This window comes from Carassius carassius, chromosome 45, assembly GCF_963082965.1.
Source record: "Carassius carassius chromosome 45, fCarCar2.1, whole genome shotgun sequence".
Taxonomy (NCBI): Eukaryota; Metazoa; Chordata; class Actinopteri; order Cypriniformes; family Cyprinidae; genus Carassius; species Carassius carassius.
In genome coordinates this window covers 22,471,355-22,494,518 of record NC_081799.1, presented here as the reverse complement: position 1 = coordinate 22,494,518, position 23,164 = coordinate 22,471,355, and the positions used below count along the sequence as shown (strand labels likewise).

The 23,164-nt window shown below is 36.9% G+C and overlaps 2 protein-coding genes across 3 annotated transcripts; both read right to left on the bottom strand.

Annotated features, from left to right (window-relative positions):
* Positions 1-3,970: 3,970 nt before the first annotated feature.
* scarb1 (scavenger receptor class B, member 1) lies at positions 3,971-18,096 on the bottom strand. Of its 2 annotated transcripts, XM_059538734.1 has the most exons (13): positions 17,709-18,096; positions 16,909-17,069; positions 15,364-15,505; positions 15,075-15,278; positions 14,871-14,966; positions 13,803-13,918; positions 13,542-13,708; positions 12,416-12,534; positions 8,145-8,218; positions 7,943-7,994; positions 7,230-7,376; positions 5,547-5,619; positions 3,971-4,600 (listed from the first exon to the last, which is right to left on the bottom strand). In XM_059538734.1, exons 1-13 carry the CDS (start codon positions 17,826-17,828, stop codon positions 4,590-4,592), a joined length of 1,482 nt encoding a protein of 493 aa, XP_059394717.1. In that variant the 5' UTR covers positions 17,829-18,096; the 3' UTR covers positions 3,971-4,589. The 2 variants fall into 2 exon arrangements, with proteins under 2 accessions (XP_059394717.1, XP_059394716.1); XM_059538733.1 differs by lacking the exon at positions 5,547-5,619 and having other exon boundaries at positions 17,709-18,095.
* A 2,515-nt stretch (positions 18,097-20,611) lies between these two features.
* On the bottom strand, positions 20,612-22,657 carry ubc (ubiquitin C). Its single transcript, XM_059539064.1, has 2 exons — positions 22,504-22,657; positions 20,612-21,856 (listed from the first exon to the last, which is right to left on the bottom strand). Exon 2 carries the CDS (start codon positions 21,847-21,849, stop codon positions 20,704-20,706), a length of 1,146 nt encoding a protein of 381 aa, XP_059395047.1. The 5' UTR covers positions 21,850-21,856; positions 22,504-22,657; the 3' UTR covers positions 20,612-20,703.
* Positions 22,658-23,164: the final 507 nt, after the last annotated feature.

Sequence of the window (23,164 nt, the reverse complement as noted above, 5' to 3'; positions counted from 1 at the left end):
GGGATCTGGGAGACCACAAGGACCTTTACATACATCAAAATACATACTTAACATCGATGCTTTAGGTTGACACTTATCGACATTTGCTAATCTTATGAGAACTGATTCTAAACCAAATTTCAACTTGCTTTCAGTGTCATTAATAGTACAATTAGTACAAGAATTTCAGAAAGTGGCTCATATACTGAAACCAAAACTGAGCAATTTGGTGCAGTTGCTGTGATAGCATCCACAATAAAGACTCCAGTTTGACACGGCCCGGACCTCTGAACAAACACTGTAGCACACGAAAAGCTGGTCAGATTTACGAAAGCTGTAGGAACGGTCAATGTAAATCCTCAAAGGCCAAAAGGGGCACACTGAAGTCTGAGTGTTCACACCACAGTTTGTCGATGACTCAGAAGCCAGGTCAGACAGCGAAAAAGACTCTGCGGGGATAGATAGTGATTTAGGCATGTAACCCAGTCTTGAGTTACACTACAGTCACTGGGTCAGAAGCAAATACAATCACTGTTCACAGAAAATGCATATAAATCCATATACATTTGAGAAATAGCTCCTTCATAGCAATGGATGCTAAAGGCTTGAATGGTGGCTGTGAAAAAGCTGTTAACACCAACTTTAGGTTCCATTGCGGAACTAAGGGTGGATTGGGGGATGCAATCTCGTGGAGGGCACCCGTGCCTCTGACAGCATGTCGAGCACACAAGAATACAGGATGCTCAGCTCCTCTAAAATCCCTGAAGCAGCACACATGAAGGCTCTATAACTCTGGGTTGGGGTGCCACTCCGAGCCACTTGTTTGAGACAGCAGATCCTTCCTGATGGGGATCGGCCAGGGTGGTGCCACCAGCAGTTTTGTCAGGTCCGAGAACAAAGGCTGGTTCAGCCAGTTCAGGGCGATTAGTGTCACCGAAGCCTCCTCCTCCCCGATCTTGCATAACACCAGCTGCAATATCTTGATCAGAGGAACGCATACAGCCTGGCTGTTGGCCAGTGCGATGTCAGAGCGTCCCCTTCCAGCGGGGAGTGAGACAGGGCATTCTCAGGGCAACATAGTCTTTCCGACCTATCTTAACACCACTTCCTCTGTTCATAGCAGGTCAATGCACTGAAGCAGGGGTTGCATATCGCCTTGAATGAGTGAGAGAGTGGAGTCCTCTACACACGGCAGGCCGCTAATGTGGGGCTGGTATCATGTGAAAAAGAGAGCAGTGTCTTTCAAACACAGCAACCAATGATGAGGGGCTGGTACCGTGCGAATGAGCGAAGAGCCAAAGTGGCAGAACTCCACTCTAAGGCTGGGGCTGCACGCTTAGTGTGTGGTGCATCTGTGACGACATGAGAACCCTTAGTTTCAGTATCTGCACTCGGCTCTCCACCATGGAAGTGGGAAGTAAGAAGAAGGGCTGATGTCCTGCAGGTTCGATGGGTGAGAGAAATGGGGACATTTTGTCGGCATGAGCTCACCACCAGAGTCCTTAAGGTCCATCTGGCATTTGAAGAAAAATGTCATGCTCACCTGAACACTGCAGAGGAGCGGCAATCCAGGCACTGCCCTTGATGAGCAAAACTTCAACTGTGAACTGTTAGCTCAATTGGAAGGATCCTTGGAGGGCAGACTTCATTTCGCGTCCTTCCTTCAGCTGAATTTGAAGGATGCATGGTATGTATCCTCCATGACCTTCAATCACCCACAATCCTTTGTACCCATTCCATTTCATGAAAATAAATTGACATAAAAAGAGTCAGTAATGACTTCATTTATTAAGAAATGTAAGACAAAAATAATGGTATTGGACATAAAAGGATAGATGTTATCTTTTGTTTTGGTTTAAATTGCTTATCAAATGCTAAACTGCCAATAATTTAAAAAAAGCAAGCAAGCAAGCAACTTTATTTATATAGCACATTTTTTAAACAACAGACGCTGCTCCAAAGTGCTTTACAAAATTAATAACATTAAAATCATACAATAAAATAAACATATCTTATTCAAAAGCTAAAGAAAACAAATACGTTTTCAAATAGGACTTAAAAGTTGTTACTGATGGAGCTGACCTCACATGGAATGGGAGACTATTCCAGAGTTTGGGACCTACTACAGAAAGAGCACAATCTCCTTTTGATTTTATATTACAACGAGGGATGTTTAAAAGCCGTGTATCGGTAGACCTAAGGAATCTAGAAGGAGAGTAAAGAACAATAAGATCACTGATGTACTGGGGTGCAAGGCCTGACAGGGCCTTGTAGACAAACAAGAGAATTTTAAAATCAATCCTGAATTTGACCGGAAGCCAATGTAAGGATTGCAGTACAGGAGTAATATGGTCTCTCTTTCTCACCCCCGTTAACAGCCTTGCCGCTACATTCTGCACTAACTGTAAGCGGACAAGCAAAGTCTGGGGAAGACCAATATATAGAGAATTACAATAGTCAAGCTTAGATGTGATAAAGAAGTGAACCACAATTTCCAAATCCTTACTGGATATAAAATGCTTTACTTTAGCAATTGATCTCAGGTTAAAAAAAAGCTACCTTTAACGACGGCACCAATCTGTTTCTTAAAGTTAAGTGATGATTCCATAATAACCCCTAAACTCTTTACATGATTCTCAGTCTTTAGGGATAAGGATCCTAAATGATCAGGAAAGGTAAGTGAGACGGGAGAGCCAAGACGACTGTGATTCAACGTATTGCTTTAATAAAAAACTCAATAATATAAAGATTTATAATACATAGTATTTTTCCAAAACAAAGTTTTGTAAGTGTTTTTGTGCCGTGATGGTGAGGGCGGAAACATATTTGACATAGCCACTTACTAGGAAGTATGCAGCTTCAGTAGGATGCAGCTCTATTTGAGAAGCACCCTATCAGCTGTACACTTGAAATCTGAATGCATTGTGGGTAAAAAATATATAAAGTCTCTCAGAATTCGGACAACACTACAAAATTGCTGACACAAATGCCAAAATCAAATGCCCTTGCAGTCTACATAGACAAAATGTTTTAACTTTATCCCAATCATATCCGGAGGAAAAACAAAGGCTACTGCAATGCAATAAAGACTGAGAGATGAATAAATATAAACGCATTATTACTATTATTTTTAATGTAGAACTCGTTTCTGTCAACACAACCGCGGTGACCCATTTACCAGGATTTGTGTATTTTTTTTTATCACCGTTTCGTTCTGCAAGCATTACACAAACGGTGTTCAAAAGGGATCAACAAAGTAAATAAAGCCCAAAGAAAGATCGAGCTCGACATAAACCCTGCGTCTCCTCGCGTTGTACTGTTTGTTTCTCGCTGCCATCTTGCGGCGGTAAAAAGAACCGCGATCTTAAAAATGGCGGCAAAACAACCTCGTTCTCCTAACTATAATGTAATGATAACGGTTTTGTTTTGAAACAATGAATTATAAATAACAGCATTTGCTTTGCTTCCTTTATGTTAATTTTAATAAAACAAATGTGACTGCAGTTTCATTCGATATTGTACAGCTTATTTTCTAATGAGAATCATTCTTTCCAATAGGAATAATGCCTAGGCCTAAATCAGTCAGACACCACAGCAATAATTAAATTCAATTAGTAGAAGAATGTGCTTTTTTTAATCTTTAGCAGTATATACGCAAGGTATATCCTGTTTGATTTGACTTTGGTGTGATAACATTTTCATACAATGAGCAACACAACGCTATTTGAAAACTTTGTCGACAACTGTTATCTATTCTGCAAAGCTTTTTAGACGTTATCAGTATTATTAAAGGAGTAATTAAAATGTATCATGGATCATGACCATGTATTTTTTGGAGCCAGAGTTATAGACATTTGTCCAGGCCAAGTTTAACATTTGGCTGCCTGAGAATCATGCATTTTAAAACAAACCACCATGAAATTTAAAGCCATTGATAAAGGTTTAAAATAAACCCAATTTCATTTCATAAAAAAAAGAGAATACACAGTGACACATTTAGGAATGTTTTACCTCGACTACATACAAGTGCATTTAGAGACCAATTACAGGAAACATGTATTCAGCGTATGGAGAAACGTTTTCAGCTTTCAGAGGATATTTCATTCAATGGTACATTATTATCATAAAGTGTTCATAGCATGTCCTTACAGGATAAAGGTTACAACATAAAAAGGTTAAATATCTTCAAATAGTGTTTTATTTTTCCTTCTCTGAGAAATTAGGGTTTGGAGTGAAGTATTTCGTCAATTTCGTCAGTGGATTTTGTCAAGTATTTCAAGAGTCGAAAAAATAACTTTTACAAATTTTGTATTGACCCCATACAGTTCTTTAGACCCAACCAATGGGTAAAAGACACAAGTGAAAGCCCTCACTTCACATCAAATGCCTTCATCACAGAAAATGGTCTGTATTTAAACCAGTTCATTCATTCAATCCTAGCATTCAATAGAATTACTTCTGTTGTCCAGTGGATTGTGGGATTGAGAGTTCATTGTAAAAGCAAGCTGTGATGTGGCTAGTGACTTTAGCTTTCTGGGGTCCGTAGTAATGGGGTCTTTTCAGTGGCTGAGCTGGACGGGTCCACATCTGCGCTAGGGTGATCATCCAACCTACATTTTACCTGCCAATGAAAAGAACAAGTTAGTATAACAAAAGTCCCCACTAAAATTAAAAAGGTCTCCACTAAACCACTTAAAACCGTTTAAACAAATACAAAAGCTGTATCTGAATTATTTTTTTGTAAAAAAAAAAAAAACATTAAAAGAAAAACTAAAGAAAAATATTTAATATAAGCTCTTGATGCTTTTGTTTGGTGAATTTGAACATTTTATTTAACGAAGCATAAAATTCATGACCAATATACAAAAGTATAATACTAATATTATAAAAACTAACAACATTTACAGTAAGTACACACTCACACAATTTGTTTGGTGTTGGCAAAGCCATTTCATTGTATTCTGAGAAATGATTCAATGAGAAATAATTACAGAGCTATAATATAATACTATTTTTGAAAGTCTAATAAATAAAAAAAAGTATATATAAAAAAAAATCCTTACAAGACATTTTAAAATTTGCTTCATAAAAAAAATGTCTTGGTAAAGAATAGTACAGTTAACACTGAACTGAAGAAAAAAAGAATTCTCAGGTCACCTACAAGTGCTTCATTTTTAATGTAAAACAACTGAATTAACTGCTTGAAATATGATTTATCATTAAGTTACATCAAGGGCCAAATTGGTGTAACTACACATGTAACCACAAATGTGTGCGTGTATGCTGTAAAGGTCTGTGCCCGGTTTAAAGAGTTGTTTTTGCCCAAAATTTCCACCCAACAGAGAATACGTTTTTCTTTGCAAATTAGAGGAAACATTGCCCTGAAAAGTTCTGATGAGTTATGATGGACAGATCAGTGAAAGAGATTAAATGAATTTACAGTGACTATAAAGGTGAAACGAAGACATGCGTTCACTTCAATGTGCTTGTGTGACTCCAAAAACGTCCCACCTGCAGAAGAAGAGTTTGAGAAGAGGTGTGTCTGAGCCAAAAAAAAAAAAACCCACCTGTGTCGTTCATGCTATATTTTTCAGCCTGCGTCTCATTGGTCGGGTCGCGTTTTGTACCTTTTACGCTTTCCTAAAAGAATAACCAGACCTCATTGAACATCAGCGGGGCAGTGACACTGATTTGGAGCCAGCGGTCTTCAGGTTGATTATTGGACACAGTACTTAGATGATCACAGCGGACAGGAACTGAAGGGAAGTTGAGTGGCCTGTAGTGCTCGTGTGCAGCAATGCATGCATGATGTCAGTGATTGAAATGGCGCGGGAGCATGCAAGATGAACATGATCGTGCAGTGCAGTGGTTAAATCACATGCATATTTTAGAATAAAACTCATCGTTCAGGGAACATCTCTCTCTGGCTGTCCATTTTTTCCTAAGCAGCAACATTATAAGTATGAGCAGGCTTTCGCTTTTTTCAGTTCACCCAAAAATAAAAAGAAATATTTAAGAAAGTTTATTCACCCTCAGGCCATTATAGGTTTAGATGAGTCTGTTTGTTCATCAGAGCAGATTTGGAGAAATGTAGCATTACATGACTGGCTCACCAATGGATCCTCTGCAGTGAATGGGTGCCATCAGAATGAGATTCCAAATAGCTGAATAAAACATCCCAATAATCCACAAGAAATACACACCACTCCAGTCCAGCAATTAATGTCTTGTGAAGTGAAAATATGTATTTTTGTAAAACAAAATCCATCATTTATAGGTTTTAAACTTTTTCTAACAAGCAGTTGATTCCAGTCCTCTAACCATAATATGGTTTTCTCCAGTCAAAAGTTGTTTTGTCTGAATCAGGAGTGAAATACACACAGATCAAGCACTGTTTACAAGCAAAATCAGTCCAAATCAGTTCTCAACAAATATGTCGGTGGATTTTGATGTGAAAGGACAACAGGCTATGGACTTTTTCACCAGAGAAAGCATTATTATAGTTTATGGACTAAAATGCCTCAATGATGGATCTGTTCATTACAAAGGTGCAGCTTTTCTTTTCACAAGATGTTAATTGATGGACTGGAGTGGTGTGGATTATAGTGATATTTTTACCATCTGTTTGGACTCTCCTTCTGACGGCACCCATTCACTGCAGAGGATCCATTGAAGAGCAAGTGATGTAATGCTACATTTCTCCAAATCTGTTCAGATGAAGAAACAAACTCCTCTACATCTAGAATGGCTTGAGGGTGTGTAACGGTTCAACAAATTTAAATCTTTGGATGAATTTTTACTTTAAATGACACCGTTAACAATCAAGTGTTTAAGTCTAGAGATTTGAAAATGACATGCATATACACATTTTTGGTTGTAATTCTTACTGTAATCTCGGTTTTTGAATAAGCATATATAAATAGTTGGTTCTGACCCCTTGTGTGAGATAATGATGTCTTTTTCGTGGCTTTCTGTAAAACAAATCATGCAAATGTTGCACTTTAAACCATTTTAACCCATGCGGAGTCTTATTGTGGGGTGATAAAGGAATATTAAAAGTGCATGTGGGTTCTTCAGCTAAACCTTACCGTCGCAGACACAAAAAACAAACCACATTTGCTCAACATCATATAAACTCACTTCCTCTCATAGCTCACATATCACACGCACTCACGCACACACTGTCTGAAGCAAAAAATATCATGCACAAAACACTCAAACATGCAAAATAAGTGCAGTAGGCCACGTACCTTGTCATTGACGTATAACATCACGGCTCCCAAAATGCCTGCGAGTCCGAGAGCGATGAAGATGTACTGCATGTACTCCATGACCATGGGCAGCACCACCAGATTGGTGTGGAACGTGTTGAGGACGGGACCATCAATGTAGCCGCTCTGGGAATGATAGGAAAAAAAAAAACTAAATGGAGAGAAATTTCAATATTTTCTCTCTTTCGAACTGAATTAGTCACATTTAATCGTACAGTGTTTTTATACTATACACAATTCACAGTAATAAACAACAGTTTGTGTCACAAAGCTCTTTAGCTATGAAACAAATACAATTTCAGCTGTTAAGCAGCTCTTTAAAAAAAAAAGAAAAAAAAAAGGGTTTCATTAATCAGTCCTTTTAGTTCAGTGTAGTGTGAATGGTGCAGAATTCATTATAAAAATATCTATAAAGCAGCTCTATAAAACACGTCATTATCCAGCTCAGTTTAGTTTTGTACTCATTTAATAGTGTTAGCGTAGTAAAACTGACTTTATCACTAAACATTAAAAAGTCTTTTAAACCCCAAATTTAAGTGAACTTGAGATGTGAAACTAAAGTGTACCAAACTTACAAATGGAAAAAATGCTGTATTTTGGCACATTTCAGCCATTTTACCATTTGTTGGGGACTCATTTATACATCGTGAAATATTTTGCGCCGTTGTTTTCATTTTGTAATTCACCCCTACCTCTTCAAACCAGATCATGGGCATCACCACTTCAGCTATCTTTCCAGTTTCTCTGAAACGAGCAAACCAAAGCACACAGAAATGAGTCACTGTAAAGAACAGTGCTGTCGTCAAAAACAAACATTTCACAACAGACAGAGTTCTGTGGGACTGGACACCGATATCTGTGACCTTTGACCTACTGTATCTGTGCTGTACTCACGAGATGCCAGACACGCTCTTGATGAGCAGGTTGAGCTGCAGCCGAATGGAAACGTTCATTGGCACTCCGGTCTCCTGTAATAGAAAGTTTTCAATGAAAATTGACTGCTTGATACAGATCAGATTTGTTTCACTCAGGGAGAGAATTTAAGCCCTTTGCTTCAACACCATATCTTTAATCATGAAGTATTAGTTTAGTAGAGGTTTAATTAACATCCAATATAAAAACACTCAAGTGCATTCCCAAAGAAAAACTAATGAACAAATAAATAAGAGACACTATTTTAAATGAACATAACTGCTCAAAACACAAATATTAGTTGAGAAACCAAATGTGCAAAGGCATAATCTTTTGGATCGAAATGCACTCTGTTTAATGATGAGTGATGAAGGTTCAATGACCAACATGGTTTCTGTGACTTCATAGGTAAACACGTCTTTCTGCAATATGAAAATTAAACCTTTAGTGAACTACAGTTAAGATTTGGTACCACTGAGTTTGATTCCCCGGGAACACATATTACTACAGCAAGTTATGGCTTGAATACATATTAGATTAAAGCTGTGAATGGTAGCTGCCATTAAATAAGGTTGGTAGGCACGTCCTGCGGTGGCCCCTAATGTGTTTCAAGGGCTGTTTGTCTTCATGAATAAGAGATACCAGGGAATGTTTATGGAAACTCAAGGTTTATGGGATGCCGTTTTGGTAGAATGCTTCTTGTTGAATTTGTGCTGGTGAGACGAAATCTAAACATGGAAACATACGCAACTAAGATTATACAATACTAAACTATGCTACTTTTTATCATTATCACTTTGTTTCCCGTTTCTGCTCTTCACTGGCATTTCTCAGGTCAACTTCTTGGCTGACAGAAGACCGTTAAACACTTGTTAAACACTCGTTTTGGGTACTAGACAAGACTTGCTGTTAACAGGTTTTGGGGTATTAGGCAATTGTGCAAACTAGTTCTGTTAACAGACAAAACAGATATTTTCTGACAGGATCTGGCATCTGGGGCTGGTTCTTAATTATCTGGTGTGGAGTCATGATCTAACAAATGCCGCGTTTCCACCGAAATTACCCAGAACATTTCTACCAGGAACTTTTTTCCCCAGGAACTTTTTTCAAAAATTGGTTTTTTGAACTCAACCAATGCTGCGTGAACTCAACCAATCAGGATGTTTAGCACCCAAGTCCCGCCCCCGAAAGTTCCAGAACTTTGAAAAAGTACTACCTCACCAGCAGGGACTTTCTGAGGGGCATTTTTTTTACCCGGAAATTTATTTAGTTCCTGGATCCTGAGATGGAAACACACCAAGTACCAGCCCAAAGTCCCTTGTTCCTGGGTAAAGTTCCTGCGGTGGAAACGCTGCTAAATAGAACTAAACTGCATTGTTCTATTAGAACCATAATTTTGTGGGCATAGTTTCAATTAGAGAGCAGAAATGCATATGCTTCCGCAGAAAACACTGAATCCAAAGAGCTTTCGTGACAACTTTGTAATGAATCCAAGCATTTACAGACTCTGGAGCTAATCAGGTGTCATGCTGTCAATTCATCCAAGACGTTCAACCCAAGCTGAGGCTGTTCACATGTCCCACAGCACTTACAGAGTAATGCATTTTTCACGGATAATAAACGCAAACATGAAAACAGATGAAAGGAGAAGAGAACCATTTAATTTTGCAACTGGACAAATAGCCAGCCAAGAAGCGTGTCAAGATTGTGCAATTCTGTTCAATTTAGTGATGTAAAGCGGTGCCTGTATCTCCAGCTAATCAAAAGTCATAACGTGGAGTTTGAGAAGAGTTTGTCTTCTCAAACTACATGTGTAGCAAAAGGCCCAGGGATGCAGACATCAGGAGTTTCACATCTAACATCAGCAGCTCTGTACTAGAGTGCAAAATGGAGTAACGCGATCAAATTTACATTGTCCTTTGAGGAATTTAGTAACGCGGTTTTGTACTAATTGGAGACGAGCAATGGATGATTTAGAAATGCTGAAGTAAAAAGAGTTGCAGCAGTCCAAGCGAGATGTAATGAGCGCATGGATAGCTATCTCTAAAGTTTTCTCAGAGAGAAAAGATTTAATTTTGGAGAAAAAAAAAAATAGCTGAAAAAAAAAAAACAAGAACTAATAATAAACGGAGCAATTCCAATAGGGTCCTCGCACTGCAGTGCTCGGGCCCTAATAACCACATTTTTTTGTTTAGCAAAAAAAAAAAACGTTTTCACTTCATCATGGCACATAAAAAGAGAATCCAGAGCAGCATGTTTATTTTTTTTTAGAGGTAAATAAATGTGGCGTTCATCTGCATGGTAAAAAAATAAAAATAAATAAAAAGATAGACCATGCTTTCTAAAATTACAACCCAAAAAAAGTAAATACAAAAAAAGATTGGGTGCAAAAACAGAGCCCTGTGGCACTCCACAGGAAAGTTTAGCAGATGACGAAGAAAAATGACCCAATCTGACAAGAGAAAGTTCTATTTGTTCAATATGATTTGAGCCATCTTAGAACAAAATATTCCAGTCGAGACAGAATTATCAACGGTTTCAAAAGCCGAGATTAGGTCTAACAGTATTAAAATAACAGTCACCAGAGTCAGTCGCTAACAAAGTATCATTAAGGACCTGTATTAAAGCAGACTCTGTGCCATGCAGAGACTTAAAACCAGACTGGAAAGTTTCTGATAAGACTGTGGCTGACTAAACCGTTTTTTCCAGTGCTTTGGTAATGAAAGGAAGATTTGAGATGGGTTGAACATTATTAAAATCACTAGCATCACGTTAAGGTTTCTGAAGAAGAGGCGTGACGGTAGCTTCTTTGAGGCTATAAGGGACAGTCCCTGGAATTAAGCATTTATTCAGAAGACACACAAAACTAGGTCCAAACAAATAAAAAAATTATTATAATAATAAAGAGCAGAAAGAAGGTTTCAAATGGTCACAAATTTCTTTAAGATAATGGAGAGAAACTGAATCAAAAGCACTCCATATGGCTGAAGAGCAGCAAGATTCAACTGAAACATTAGTAAGTGGGTGCAGAGGAGATCTCAAGAGTAGTAATCTTATCACAGAAAAACCTTGAGAAACCTTCATAAAATGACAGAGGGATTTGAGATCACATTAACAGGAGAAGTAAAAACGGAATGTATAACAGAAAATCAGGTTTTAGAACTATGATGATTCTTTGCAATTAAATCAGAAAAATACTTGGACTTTGGGGATATGACTGCTTTCTGAAAAGTAACAAACTCTTTAAGCTTTTCATTAAAATGTGCAATTTGTCCTTTTTCCATTTTCTTTCAACTCTTCTACAAGCTTGCCTCAGAAAGCGGATGTTATCATTGAGCCATGGTTCAAATTTAGGTTTTAACTTGAGTTTAAGAGGAGCAGTGGTATTCAAAACCTCTGAGCAGGCAGTATTTAACTGACTAAGATGCTGATCAGCATCCAAGTCATGTAAAGATGACTCCATGGACCGAGACAAGCACATCTCATTAAAAGTGTCTGGGAAGTCATCACAAAAGTGTGAAGAAAAGGAACGAATCAGTTGTACAGTAGGAGTAATGCTTGAGTTCAGCTGAGGGCCGTAATAGTTATGAAAAGTGGTGAGAAAGAACCAGGTCCATATGTCCATGAGTAAGTGTGATCTTTCACCCACAGAGCCATGTTAAATGAATCAATGAGATTGAGAAACTCCATTTCAAAAGGTTTAGACTGACAGCACACATGTACATTAAAATCACCTCGCAGAAGAATATTGAAAGAATATATAAAAGGACCAATTTTACATTTATGGCCAATTTCAAAGACATAAGGTTTTTGAGTCATAACAACCGATAATCAATAACATTGAGAGATAAGTTAGGTTTTTGACTCATAACAACCCATAATCAATAACCTTGAGAGATAAGTTAGGTTTTTGACTCATAACAACCCATAATCAATAACCTTGAGTTTCAAACTTGCTCAGTAACCTAAAGAGAAAGAAACATTCCATCAGGTGTTAATGGCATTGCCTCATTATTTATTTAAATATTTAAGATTTTGTTAAAAATTATATTAGTTGAAAAAATGGATAGCTACACATTTTATAATTTATTATATACACATTATAAATGTATTATGATTTTTTTTTATTTTATAGAATTTTATTTCCAGATAAAGTCTAGAAATGCTAGAAGTGTCCACTTTATTATATTAAGGTGTTCCCAATAATAACGCTACATGTCACAGTTTTTGTTCTGTGTGCCTGGTTTTCTTACCGGGTGGATATCGATGAAAAGCCCATGTTCATCTTCATTTGGCCTCAATCCATTGACCGTGTCCAAAAGGACGGGATCACCCTCAAAAAAGTGCGGATGGGAGATGAACACAGGGGAATCTGAGATGGGAAAAAATGAAAAAGAATAAGGTTACATGACATTATTAAATAAATTAAATTTAATTAATTAAATTTAATTCAAGTTTATTTGTATGCACTTTTCGCAATACAAATTGTTGCAAAGCAGCTTTAAAGAAAATATAAGTTTCTACATTATGTGAAGTAGTAGCTGATCAGTGGTGACCATCTCAAATTGATGTCCATGTGGCAGAAATGTACAGTAAAATTCATGCAGTTTATGACAAGTAATCAAACAGATGGTGGACACTGTTAACTGCAATTATTATACTGTGTTGCAATTAAACATAGCACAATTTGGTAGTTTTGTAGGTTTCTAGAAAGAACAGAAAAGCAACAAGTTTTGAAAAATGTAAAAATAAAGGCTAAAAAAAAAAGAAATATAAATGAGAAAAAAAAAATTAAAAATAAAAACTGACAGCAACAGAAGCAAAAAAAAGTTAACAAAAAATAGGAATTATATATATATATATATATATATATATATATATATAGTCATCACAGAAGCAAAAATAAATAAATGAAAAAAAAATTTAAAAAAAGAAAAAAGTAATGAATAGAAAATATAGAAAAAAATAAAGAGATCAGGTTTAAGACGAGGAAAAAGGGATTGAAAAAATAGAAAAGGAAAAATGAAAGAAAAGATCAAAGAAAGATAAAAAGAAACCAAATAAAAAACAAAAGAAAAGATAAAACAGAAGAAAAAAACGGTGAAAAAATTAATACAGAAAAGCAAACGATTAAGAATAATAAAAGAGAAGGTTAAAGAAAAGAGATAAAAGGGCAGAAAAATAGAAATGAAAATTAGCAAAGAAAAAAGAAAAGGCTAAGAAAAGAAAACAAAAAGAATCAAAGCCATATAACACACTAGCTATAAAACCAGTATGAACAATATGTTTAGTGACAAGAACAGGAACAGATCCGGTCATAAAACCCTCCAGCGTGACAGACTGTACAGACAGCAGTTAGTCTTGATAACAGACACTCACTGTGTCTGCAGCTGCGGACGCTGAGAAGACCAGACTGTCGACAAGGACAGAAGCCCTCATTGGGAGGATAATCTGCACCGTTGGCAAAAAGAGTCTTCGGTGCCACGAAGCGGTACACAGGAATCCCACGCGACACGCCTGGCCTTCGGTACACCAGCTCCATGGACCTACGTTTGGACAATCACCACAAAACATGCTCTTAGAAACTGTACAGTTATTCAAATCTTATAATCTTAAAGAGGGCATAAATGAGGGTGTTACCTGCACGCATCAGGGCTGTAGAAGGGCATCGTCGACTCTTTGGTCACGAACGGAGGCCACATTTGACCCGCTGTACCATTGATCATGTTACACTGTTCAGACCTCCAGTAATCCACCTGCAACGACAAAACAAAGATCCTTGGCATACAGCATGATGTCACTTCCTTTTTACATCTGTCCTACACTGGCAGCATCAAATCCAAGACAACTTTCAGTAACATTATCATAATGAACAGCAACTCACAAATAACACTTGCCACTATGCTAACAGCGTGATAAAAAATAAATATATATATATTTATATATATTTTTTAAATATTAAAGTAACTAATAAAATGTGAAAATGTTAAAATCATGAGATACTGAAGACAGGAGTAATGACTTTGCCATAAGAGAAAAAGAAAAGGTAACAAAAAGGAAAAGAAAAGACAAGACAAGAAAAGAAAGAGGAGAAGCAAAAAACAAAACAATAGGAAAATAAAATGAAAAGAAAGGGTAACAACAGAAAAAAAAAGTCTTGAAATTTTGGCTTTGCCATTTCAGAAATAAATGACAATTTCCTATTAAATTAGCAAACTTACTACTACTAATATACAGTTAAAATAGAAATATTTATTTTGAACTGCATTAAAGTCCCACATAATATTACAGTTTTTAGTAAATAATGAAGAAAGAGTAAAAAGAAAAAGGAAAAAGAAAAACCAGTGAAAGACAAACAGAAACTTGTGAATAAATTAAAAAATAGAGAAAGGGTACAGAGAAAAAACATGGAGAAAAAAAAGTGAAAAGGAAAATAGGAAAAAAACATTTTGATTAAGAAAATGCAGCCTTTGTGAGCATTAAACTTTTTTCAGAAATATTTAATATTTTTTTCTCAAATATTTTAACATTTAAATATTACATATGCAAATACTAGCTAAAATAACATTTAAATATTTATTGCATATAGTATTTTATTCAATATATTCTTTGTGAAACAGCTGCACATTTTAATAATGCAAGGTGTGGAAGGAAGTTCATGCAGTTTTTTTTTTGTTTTATTATGGTCTCAAATGACATTTGGCTTACCCTTTTCAGGCCGTTCCAAGAGTCAACCATATGAACTTTCCGGATGTTGTCCTGACCAGTGAAGACAGTGAACTGTCCAGTGTTGGAGTTGTTAAACTATATATGGAGTGAAACAAAGAAAGGAAATCAATGAGGCTAAAACCAAGTATAAACTAATCATCACAGCTGACGAAGCTCCAGTGACAAGACTCCGAAAACACCCACCTCAGCAAATAAGCCAAACTTCCCGCTGGTTGGCAGCATTCCAGGGAAGTATTTGTTCAGGAAGTCCACCAACTGGCTGTCATAACCCCACATGAGCTCTCCAACTGGTTTTGTCAAGTAAGGTCCCTCGTTAAAGGACCTGAACGTGGAGCTGAGCAGCAAGCGTACAGGAAAGGGCATGTTCTCCATCATTACTGATGCTCCCTGTAGCATGAATGAAAAACCAAGGCGTTAAAGTTCTTGCAATTGCTTTTCATGGTGAGTTCAATACATGCTTGCAAATTCTCACCAGCACTAGCATGTTAGGGATGGTGACCACATCAGATTCATTTCCCACAGACATGCTCTCCTCAAAGAAATACTGACGAAATTCTTTATACGAGACCGTGTGGTTGTCATGGAATGTGATGTTGTCCTTCCAGCGTTTTTCACTGAAAAAGAATGAGTCGCAACAGAAAAATGACCTTCTCTGCAATAGAACCCTAACACAGCTATATTCCGCTTTTTGAGGAACCACTTCTTCTCGGTCAGCATATTAGAAAGTCACACAGAAAGACTCGTGGCCCCCCGCTAGGATTGCAAAATGAAAGCACATGATTTATTTAAAGGTGGGTCACTCTTACAAACATTTGATAAAACCACAAAAAGATCTGGCCTAAAACAACTACGCTCTGAATAACAGACATATACTACATACACGAAATACAACTTAGAAGCCTAGACATTAAAAGACATGACTGATATGGAAATTAAATACACGCTGCTCAAAAAAAAAAAAAAAATTTTAGTTTTAAATTTAGAATTCTTAAAAGATAAAAAGGCACTACTTATTTATAGAATAACATTTTATATAAAATGTATATATTAAATATGCCATGCAACAAAAAATATATTGGAGCTGTTAAATTTGCATTTACAAAATGATCTTATGAGGAAACCTTCCAATTTTAAAGTTAAAAGTCTAATGATATTTATAAAATATTATAAAAAATATTTTGGATTTATTAAAACAATCTGATGATGAACTTTCTTATATCAATTCTGAATTCCACGTAGTGAAAAGGCAGTACTGATATTGATCAAATAAAATTATAAAAAAAATCTAAATTAAATAAAATACATTGTGCTAATAAATTTGAGTTTTCAAAATGATCTTATGAGGATTTATTAATTAACTGAATTCTTAATTGTTAGAAGCTAAAAGGCACTACAGATATAAAATAAAAATACATTTAAAAAATAAAAATTATTTGCTGTGCTACTTAAAATAAAAAGCATCTTGTGCTAATAAATTTGGGTTTTCAAAATGATCTTGGGAGGAATCTGAATTATTTAAGCAAATAAGCACCACTGACATTAAATATATAAGGATAATACAATATGTTGTGAAAAAAATATTACAAATAATAAAATAAAAATGTTGTGCTGAATATTGGTGTTCTCAAAGAGATCTAGTGATAAATTGTATTTTATTTCTGGATAGTATGGAGCGTCCTCATTCTCATTCGGTTCCAGCACTGTCTGTTTTTACTCAGTCAAACGCTCTAGTATGCATTGCTCGGGGGTAGGATCACAGTTCAGCTCTACTAAAAACTGGACAGCTTCAGAAAATAAAAGAATAGAAGGGGAACAATAAGTGAATCCACAAAAATTCTTGGCTCATAGCTCATAGAAAATACTGCACAAACTTCAGCTTTAACTTACAAGTCTGAACATCCAAAAAGCATTATACTGTATGTCCAGTCACATCCGATCAAATGATTCATACTGAACATTTAAAAATACATTTCAACTGGTTTAAAGCAGTTTTACAGAAAACGGGAACAATTCCTACCGGTACACATACGGCCCCCTCTGTACCACCGTGGGCTTTTCTCCTTTTAGGATTTCATCAGGATTGACAATATGAAAGAAATATACAGACATAAAGAAGGGAACCGGGATGTCCTTCCACATGGTGTAGGAGAGTCCATTGTTTGGGTTAATCTCTACATTCTGTGAAGATATGATGTGAAGATGATTAGCGGCCAAATCTGGTATGATGCATTTAAAACGACTTAACTTAAAACCTCATCTTTAGATTTAATTATTCAATGCAGATTAATGGCTTTTTTTTTTTTACTACATCACAAAAAAAAAGTATCTTACAGATATTCAGATTTTAGAAATCTGGACTTTTGAATTTAGATCTCAGTTCAAGTTTTCTAAAATTTACACGAAGGCTGCAGTAATATTGCGTAAATATTATTAGAATGTAAAAGAAACGTTTTCTATGTTAATATATTTAAACAATATATTTTATTCCTGTGATGCAAAGCTGAATTTTCAGCATCATTACATACTATACATTATTCAAAACAACACATAAATTAAAAATAAAACAATTCACAGTCAAGGAATAAAACAATGTGGCAATGTGATTGACTATCACAACTATCTAAACTTGTAGTGTAGTATTAATATAATAAAGTAATACTATATGATTAAATCACTGCAAGGTCGTTCCTTTGTATGTCTTTTAAAGGCAACATGCAACTATAGAAAGTCACATCAAGCTCAATTCGAGGATTTTTTAACTTCATGTTATTTAAATATGCAAATATGTTTGTTACACCTATCAAATGTATGACTTACCTTCACTATTTGATCGTCTATAATAACAGGTCCGACAAACACCAACACAGTCCCGAATAAAACAGCCAAACCTCCCAAAACTATACAAACGATCACTAATGTAGACTTAGACACCGCCATCCTTATTTCCGCACAATTCACTTGACAAACACACGCGGAGCTTTGAGAACAATCAAGTGATTTCTCCTGGACTCAACTCAAAGCGTGACGGCTGAACAAACGACCAGCTATACAAGATAGAGTCATACAACTCTGGCTATTGAGTTATTAATGCTCTGTTGACTCTGTGATCATGTAGGATACATTACAGCTGGTAAGTGCAGTTAAAGTCAGGCTTTCTAATCCTGCAGGTTTTATAGCGCTCTTGCTGTTTGATTACCATGTTTACGGCGCTCAAAGCGCCACCTATGTCCCAGAGACTTCTGGGTAATGTAGTAACACAAGCCTTCCACCATGAAGCATAAGAGATTAGTCTATCCAATAATTCATTTTATTTATTTGGCAGCATTTAAAACTAATGTTTACAAGAAGCATTCAATATGTACATGCATAAAGTGACCCATTTGGACTCCAGATAGATAGATAGATAGAAATGCATGGCAGACAGCAGAAAACATATGCAACTATAGAACAGCACAACAAACTGATTTATCAGCTAAAAAGGAAATGAAAAGGCCTCACATTTATGGTTGTTGTTGTTGATATCAAATGCTGTGCATCGAAAAACTGTATTCAAATTCATCCGTGTTTAATTTTCTGTTGTTTATGCATTTAGAACATCATCCTATTCATGTTAATACATTCGCATAGTGTTAATACAGTAATTAGTCATTGGAGTAAGTAATTGGATTTTCTTTTATATGAATGAAAAGTTATAAAGTATTCTCGAAAGTTCATTTATTTTTATACTGTTAAACTGTCATTAAAAACATGGCATATATTGTTAAAGCAGCATGATCAAACACAGCTGCTAGAAGAACATGATAAGTGTTATTATCTCTTTATTGGATAAGTATTTGCTACTGATAACTCATATGTGTAACACAGTGGCTTATCTAGAGCCTGCGGTGACAGGACAGCTGTTTCTCTTTGACAAATGAAGAGTGAAATATAAGGTTTTGATGTAGTAGCTATGGTTTAGCACTTCAGATTTCAGAGTGAAAACATATCAGATTAAAATGCCACATAAAGCAATAGAAACAATTAAGACAGTGAATGCCTTTATAGCAACAATGTGATGTCCAAATCTGGTCGACCAACAAAACCAATAATCTCATAAATAAGTTTCATGCTTCAGTTGCTTATGCATAGGATTCTTTTGGAGCGCCTGAGCAATTCTTACATCAATGAATCCTTCTTCCACAGTGTGTACGAGAAGCCAAAACCTTCACCCTGTTTGACATTTTATATGAAAGGCCAATCAGGGTGAAGGCAAAGCGACAACAAAAGAGCTTTTTTTAAAAGGCTTTTCATGCGATCCTTGATTCCAAATCCATGACAAATCCAGACAGGAAATCTAGTGAAGGAAACAAGCAAATCTGCTCATACTTTTTAGGCTGTTAAGGGCATGACAAATATATAAGCCACAAATTTTAAATGATATTTGCTGGTGCATAGGAATGTATCTGCATGAAAGATGTTCTTCCATTCTGAAAACACATGACACTGTGACACATCAGAAAATGTTCAACTAATCTTTTATGCTTGCCGTGTTACATTTAGAAACAATTTAATTCCAGTCACACTATATACTCATTAGGCACGTCCATTTAAGTTTTAATAAAAAGCCCTATGTCAGCACAGCAGTTTAAAACCAGATGAATCTCAAATTTAAAACATCAAAGTATTCACAGCACCTCTAGCAACTCTTCATCAACTATGTTGAACTCATATTTCTCATTTACCTGGCCAACATCAACAGCTTTATGTTTTTTTTTTTTTAGCTCTTGACTTTTAATGCTTTTAGAAACCAGATAAGTATTTTTGTAAGACCCAGCTGGACTGATATCAGATGCTTCTCTGTGCTTTTTTTTAAACAGAAACATCAATGCAGTAGTGATGTTGTAATCGAGAGATGTTGTGATTGTCTGGAATTCAGCAGCAGAATTCAGTGACGGTTGACCAAACCCAAAGGTTGATTCGTATCTTTAAGCAACACACAACTTAAGGCTGCTCGAGACGCATCGTCTCTAGTCAGTACTGCTGGTCAATTTCAATGAGGAACGATGATGCCAGAAGAAACTGACTGAAAATTAGCAAAACAAACCAGATATTTGATATCTATTGCTCAACCCCATACCAATATATCACAAGCTAAAAACAAAAAAAACATGTCTCTAAAGGGTGATGTTTTACCCTCAGCTCAGATTAACAAAGTACTTCTGGAATAGAAAAGGATTTTAATATTTAAGGAACCTGCATGTACCATGACTCAAGACAAGACTTATACAAGAGCCACCCCAAAATGTAAAAAGCATGAGATTGGTGACATCTAGAGGCTTGTTTGATAACTGCAACCTGACAGAGGTTTTGTGAGAGCAATATTCTAGAAACCATATCAGCTGTAAAAAGGAGCATTCGTTTAAATTGTACTTTTAATTTCACATTTACTGCTTTTGCAATTATTTACAGAGTTTACAAGCACTTTATGACTAAATAATACCTCTACACTTTTAACATTGCTTCCAGACCATTTTTAAATTTTATTGAAATGTATATTTTTAGCTCAACCAAACTTAGAGAAACTAGTCAAATTAAAACATGAGAAAAGTAAACCTCAAATTAGACTTAAACCATTAAGTGACTTCTATACCTATAAACCAATATTTTAAAAGCCCCTCAATGTAAACATGTTAAAGTGACCATTTTAGGAATGATTTCAGAGACGAGGCAGGGAACGAGAGTCAGGAATGCCAGAACTTTATTCAATGATTAAGAGGAACAAAGGAAATTGGTCTGATAAATCAAGACTTCTAGATTAAACATAATGAGCAGATTAATTGCCCCCACGAAGACGCAGGACGAGATGGAGGGTGGACTCCTTCTGGATGTTGTAGTCAGAGAGGGTGCGTCCATCTTCCAGCTGTTTGCCAGCGAAGATCAGACGCTGCTGGTCAGGAGGAATACCTTCCTTATCCTGGATCTTGGCCTTGACGTTCTCAATGGTGTCACTTGGTTCCACCTCGAGAGTGATGGTTTTACCAGTCAAGGTCTTGACGAAGATCTGCATACCTCCTCTCAGACGGAGCACCAGGTGGAGGGTGGACTCCTTCTGGATGTTGTAGTCAGAGAGGGTGCGACCATCTTCCAGCTGCTTGCCAGCAAAGATCAAACGCTGCTGGTCAGGAGGAATGCCTTCCTTATCCTGGATCTTGGCCTTGACGTTCTCAATGGTGTCGCTGGGCTCAACCTCGAGAGTGATGGTCTTGCCAGTCAGTGTCTTGACAAAGATCTGCATACCACCTCTCAGACGGAGCACCAGGTGGAGGGTGGACTCCTTCTGGATGTTGTAGTCTGATAAGGTGCGACCATCTTCCAGCTGCTTGCCAGCAAAGATCAGACGCTGCTGGTCGGGAGGAATGCCTTCCTTATCCTGGATCTTGGCCTTGACGTTCTCAATGGTGTCACTTGGTTCCACCTCGAGAGTGATGGTTTTACCAGTCAAGGTCTTCACAAAGATCTGCATACCTCCTCTCAGACGGAGCACCAGATGGAGAGTGGACTCCTTCTGGATGTTGTAGTCGGACAAAGTGCGTCCATCTTCCAGCTGCTTGCCAGCAAAGATCAGACGCTGCTGGTCAGGAGGAATACCTTCCTTATCCTGGATCTTGGCCTTGACGTTCTCAATGGTGTCGCTGGGCTCAACCTCGAGGGTGATGGTCTTGCCAGTCAAGGTCTTGACGAAGATCTGCATACCTCCTCTCAGACGGAGCACCAGATGGAGGGTGGACTCCTTCTGGATGTTGTAGTCAGAGAGGGTGCGACCATCTTCCAACTGCTTACCAGCAAAGATCAGACGCTGCTGGTCAGGAGGAATGCCTTCCTTGTCTTGGATCTTAGCTTTTACATTCTCAATGGTGTCGCTGGGCTCAACCTCAAGGGTGATGGTCTTGCCAGTCAGCGTCTTCACAAAGATCTGCATCTTTACGCTAAAAACAAAGATATTCAAATTGGTTAACTTTAATGCATGCGTTGCATTAGTGAAAACCTTAAACAACGAGAACAGGTTATTTTAGGGTTGTTAGAAAAGCCTAAGAATTTTCTAGAAGTTTCCTCAAAAGAAAGCGAAACAAAACGAGGCAGAACAGCAAACGCCATGACTAATGTCGACACCGCCGTGAGGGAGGAACAAATGAGCGACTGAACACAAAATGGCGACGTTTCGCCTCAGAAAATGGCCAGAAACAATGACAACAGAACAAAACGTTGAAAGGAAAAAAGACGTGACAATAATTAGTTATATTTCGAGCAGGTGAACGTTTAACTAAGAGTCGACAGATGCGCAGATGAATTGACTCACCGACCTCATCGCACTAAAAAACAAAAAAACAAAAAGACCACACACAAAACAGACACGTGTATGTTATTTTAACACCAGTCCACATTAAGATACAAAAACGAACGAATTTAGCCAACAGAAATGACCAGGTCGGCTAGCATTAAAAGCTAACGAGTTAGCCCTTTCAAAGATACACGTTTACATAACTCAAGAAACGCCTCAAACCAAGTGAAACACTGTTGTTTTTAAGTAGCAATATAACTGGCGTCGTGTGTGTATATTTTACTTCATACTTACAAACAAATGTTCTTTTCTGGAAGAGAGCGGAATGAGTGAGTCTTCTTCGTCTGGTCAAGGGAGCGAATAACGGCTCAAAACAAAAGCTCCGGCTATTTATACAGAACACGTTGTACCCTTCCGCCGTTACGCCCAACGCACTATTTAAACAACTGCAGTCATTTAATTTCAAAACATAGATTTGTGGCAAGCACCAGCATGTGTTATGTTGAAGATATACAAAAGCGCATTTTATAAATTTGTTCTGTGGACGTAAAACAGATGTTTTTTGTTTATCTTGTGTGTTAGTGGGGGTTTGGGGACAGGCGGAGTGATATGATACACTGCACAGGGCTGGCGCTGATCAAATGTTTCGAGATAAAAACAAATACGCCACAATGATTAGAAATAACACATTGGTTGAATTTGAATATTTTTTATTGAAAGAATTCACTTTAAAAAAAAAAAAACGAGAGAAAACAGTGCGTTTTGGCACTAGGAAAAGAAGAATGGCTCAGTATAATATCTAGGTCAAGAAAATGCACCCAGGCACATAGCAACAGCATACAGTGCGACACTAAGCGCTACGTCACACTCTTCTCATTTCCCAAAACAAGACATACAAAACTACAGTGTTCAGGAAGTTCAGTGTAATTGGTATATGGTAAAATTTATTCGATAA

Excerpts from the sequence above, each read along its gene's own strand:
- scarb1 (XM_059538733.1), bottom strand. The coding sequence starts at position 17,828 with ATGGCGGTGTCTAAGTCTACATTAGTGATCGTTTGTATAGTTTTGGGA. Across the intron at positions 7,995-8,144 it reads AAGAGCGTGTCTGGCATCTC|AGAAACTGGAAAGATAGCTG; the intron begins GTGAGTACAGCA and ends TGCTCGTTTCAG. Across the intron at positions 4,601-7,229 it reads TGTTATACGTCAATGACAAG|GTAAAATGTAGGTTGGATGA; the intron begins GTACGTGGCCTA and ends TTTCATTGGCAG.
- ubc (XM_059539064.1), bottom strand. The coding sequence starts at position 21,849 with ATGCAGATCTTTGTGAAGACGCTGACTGGCAAGACCATCACCCTTGAG.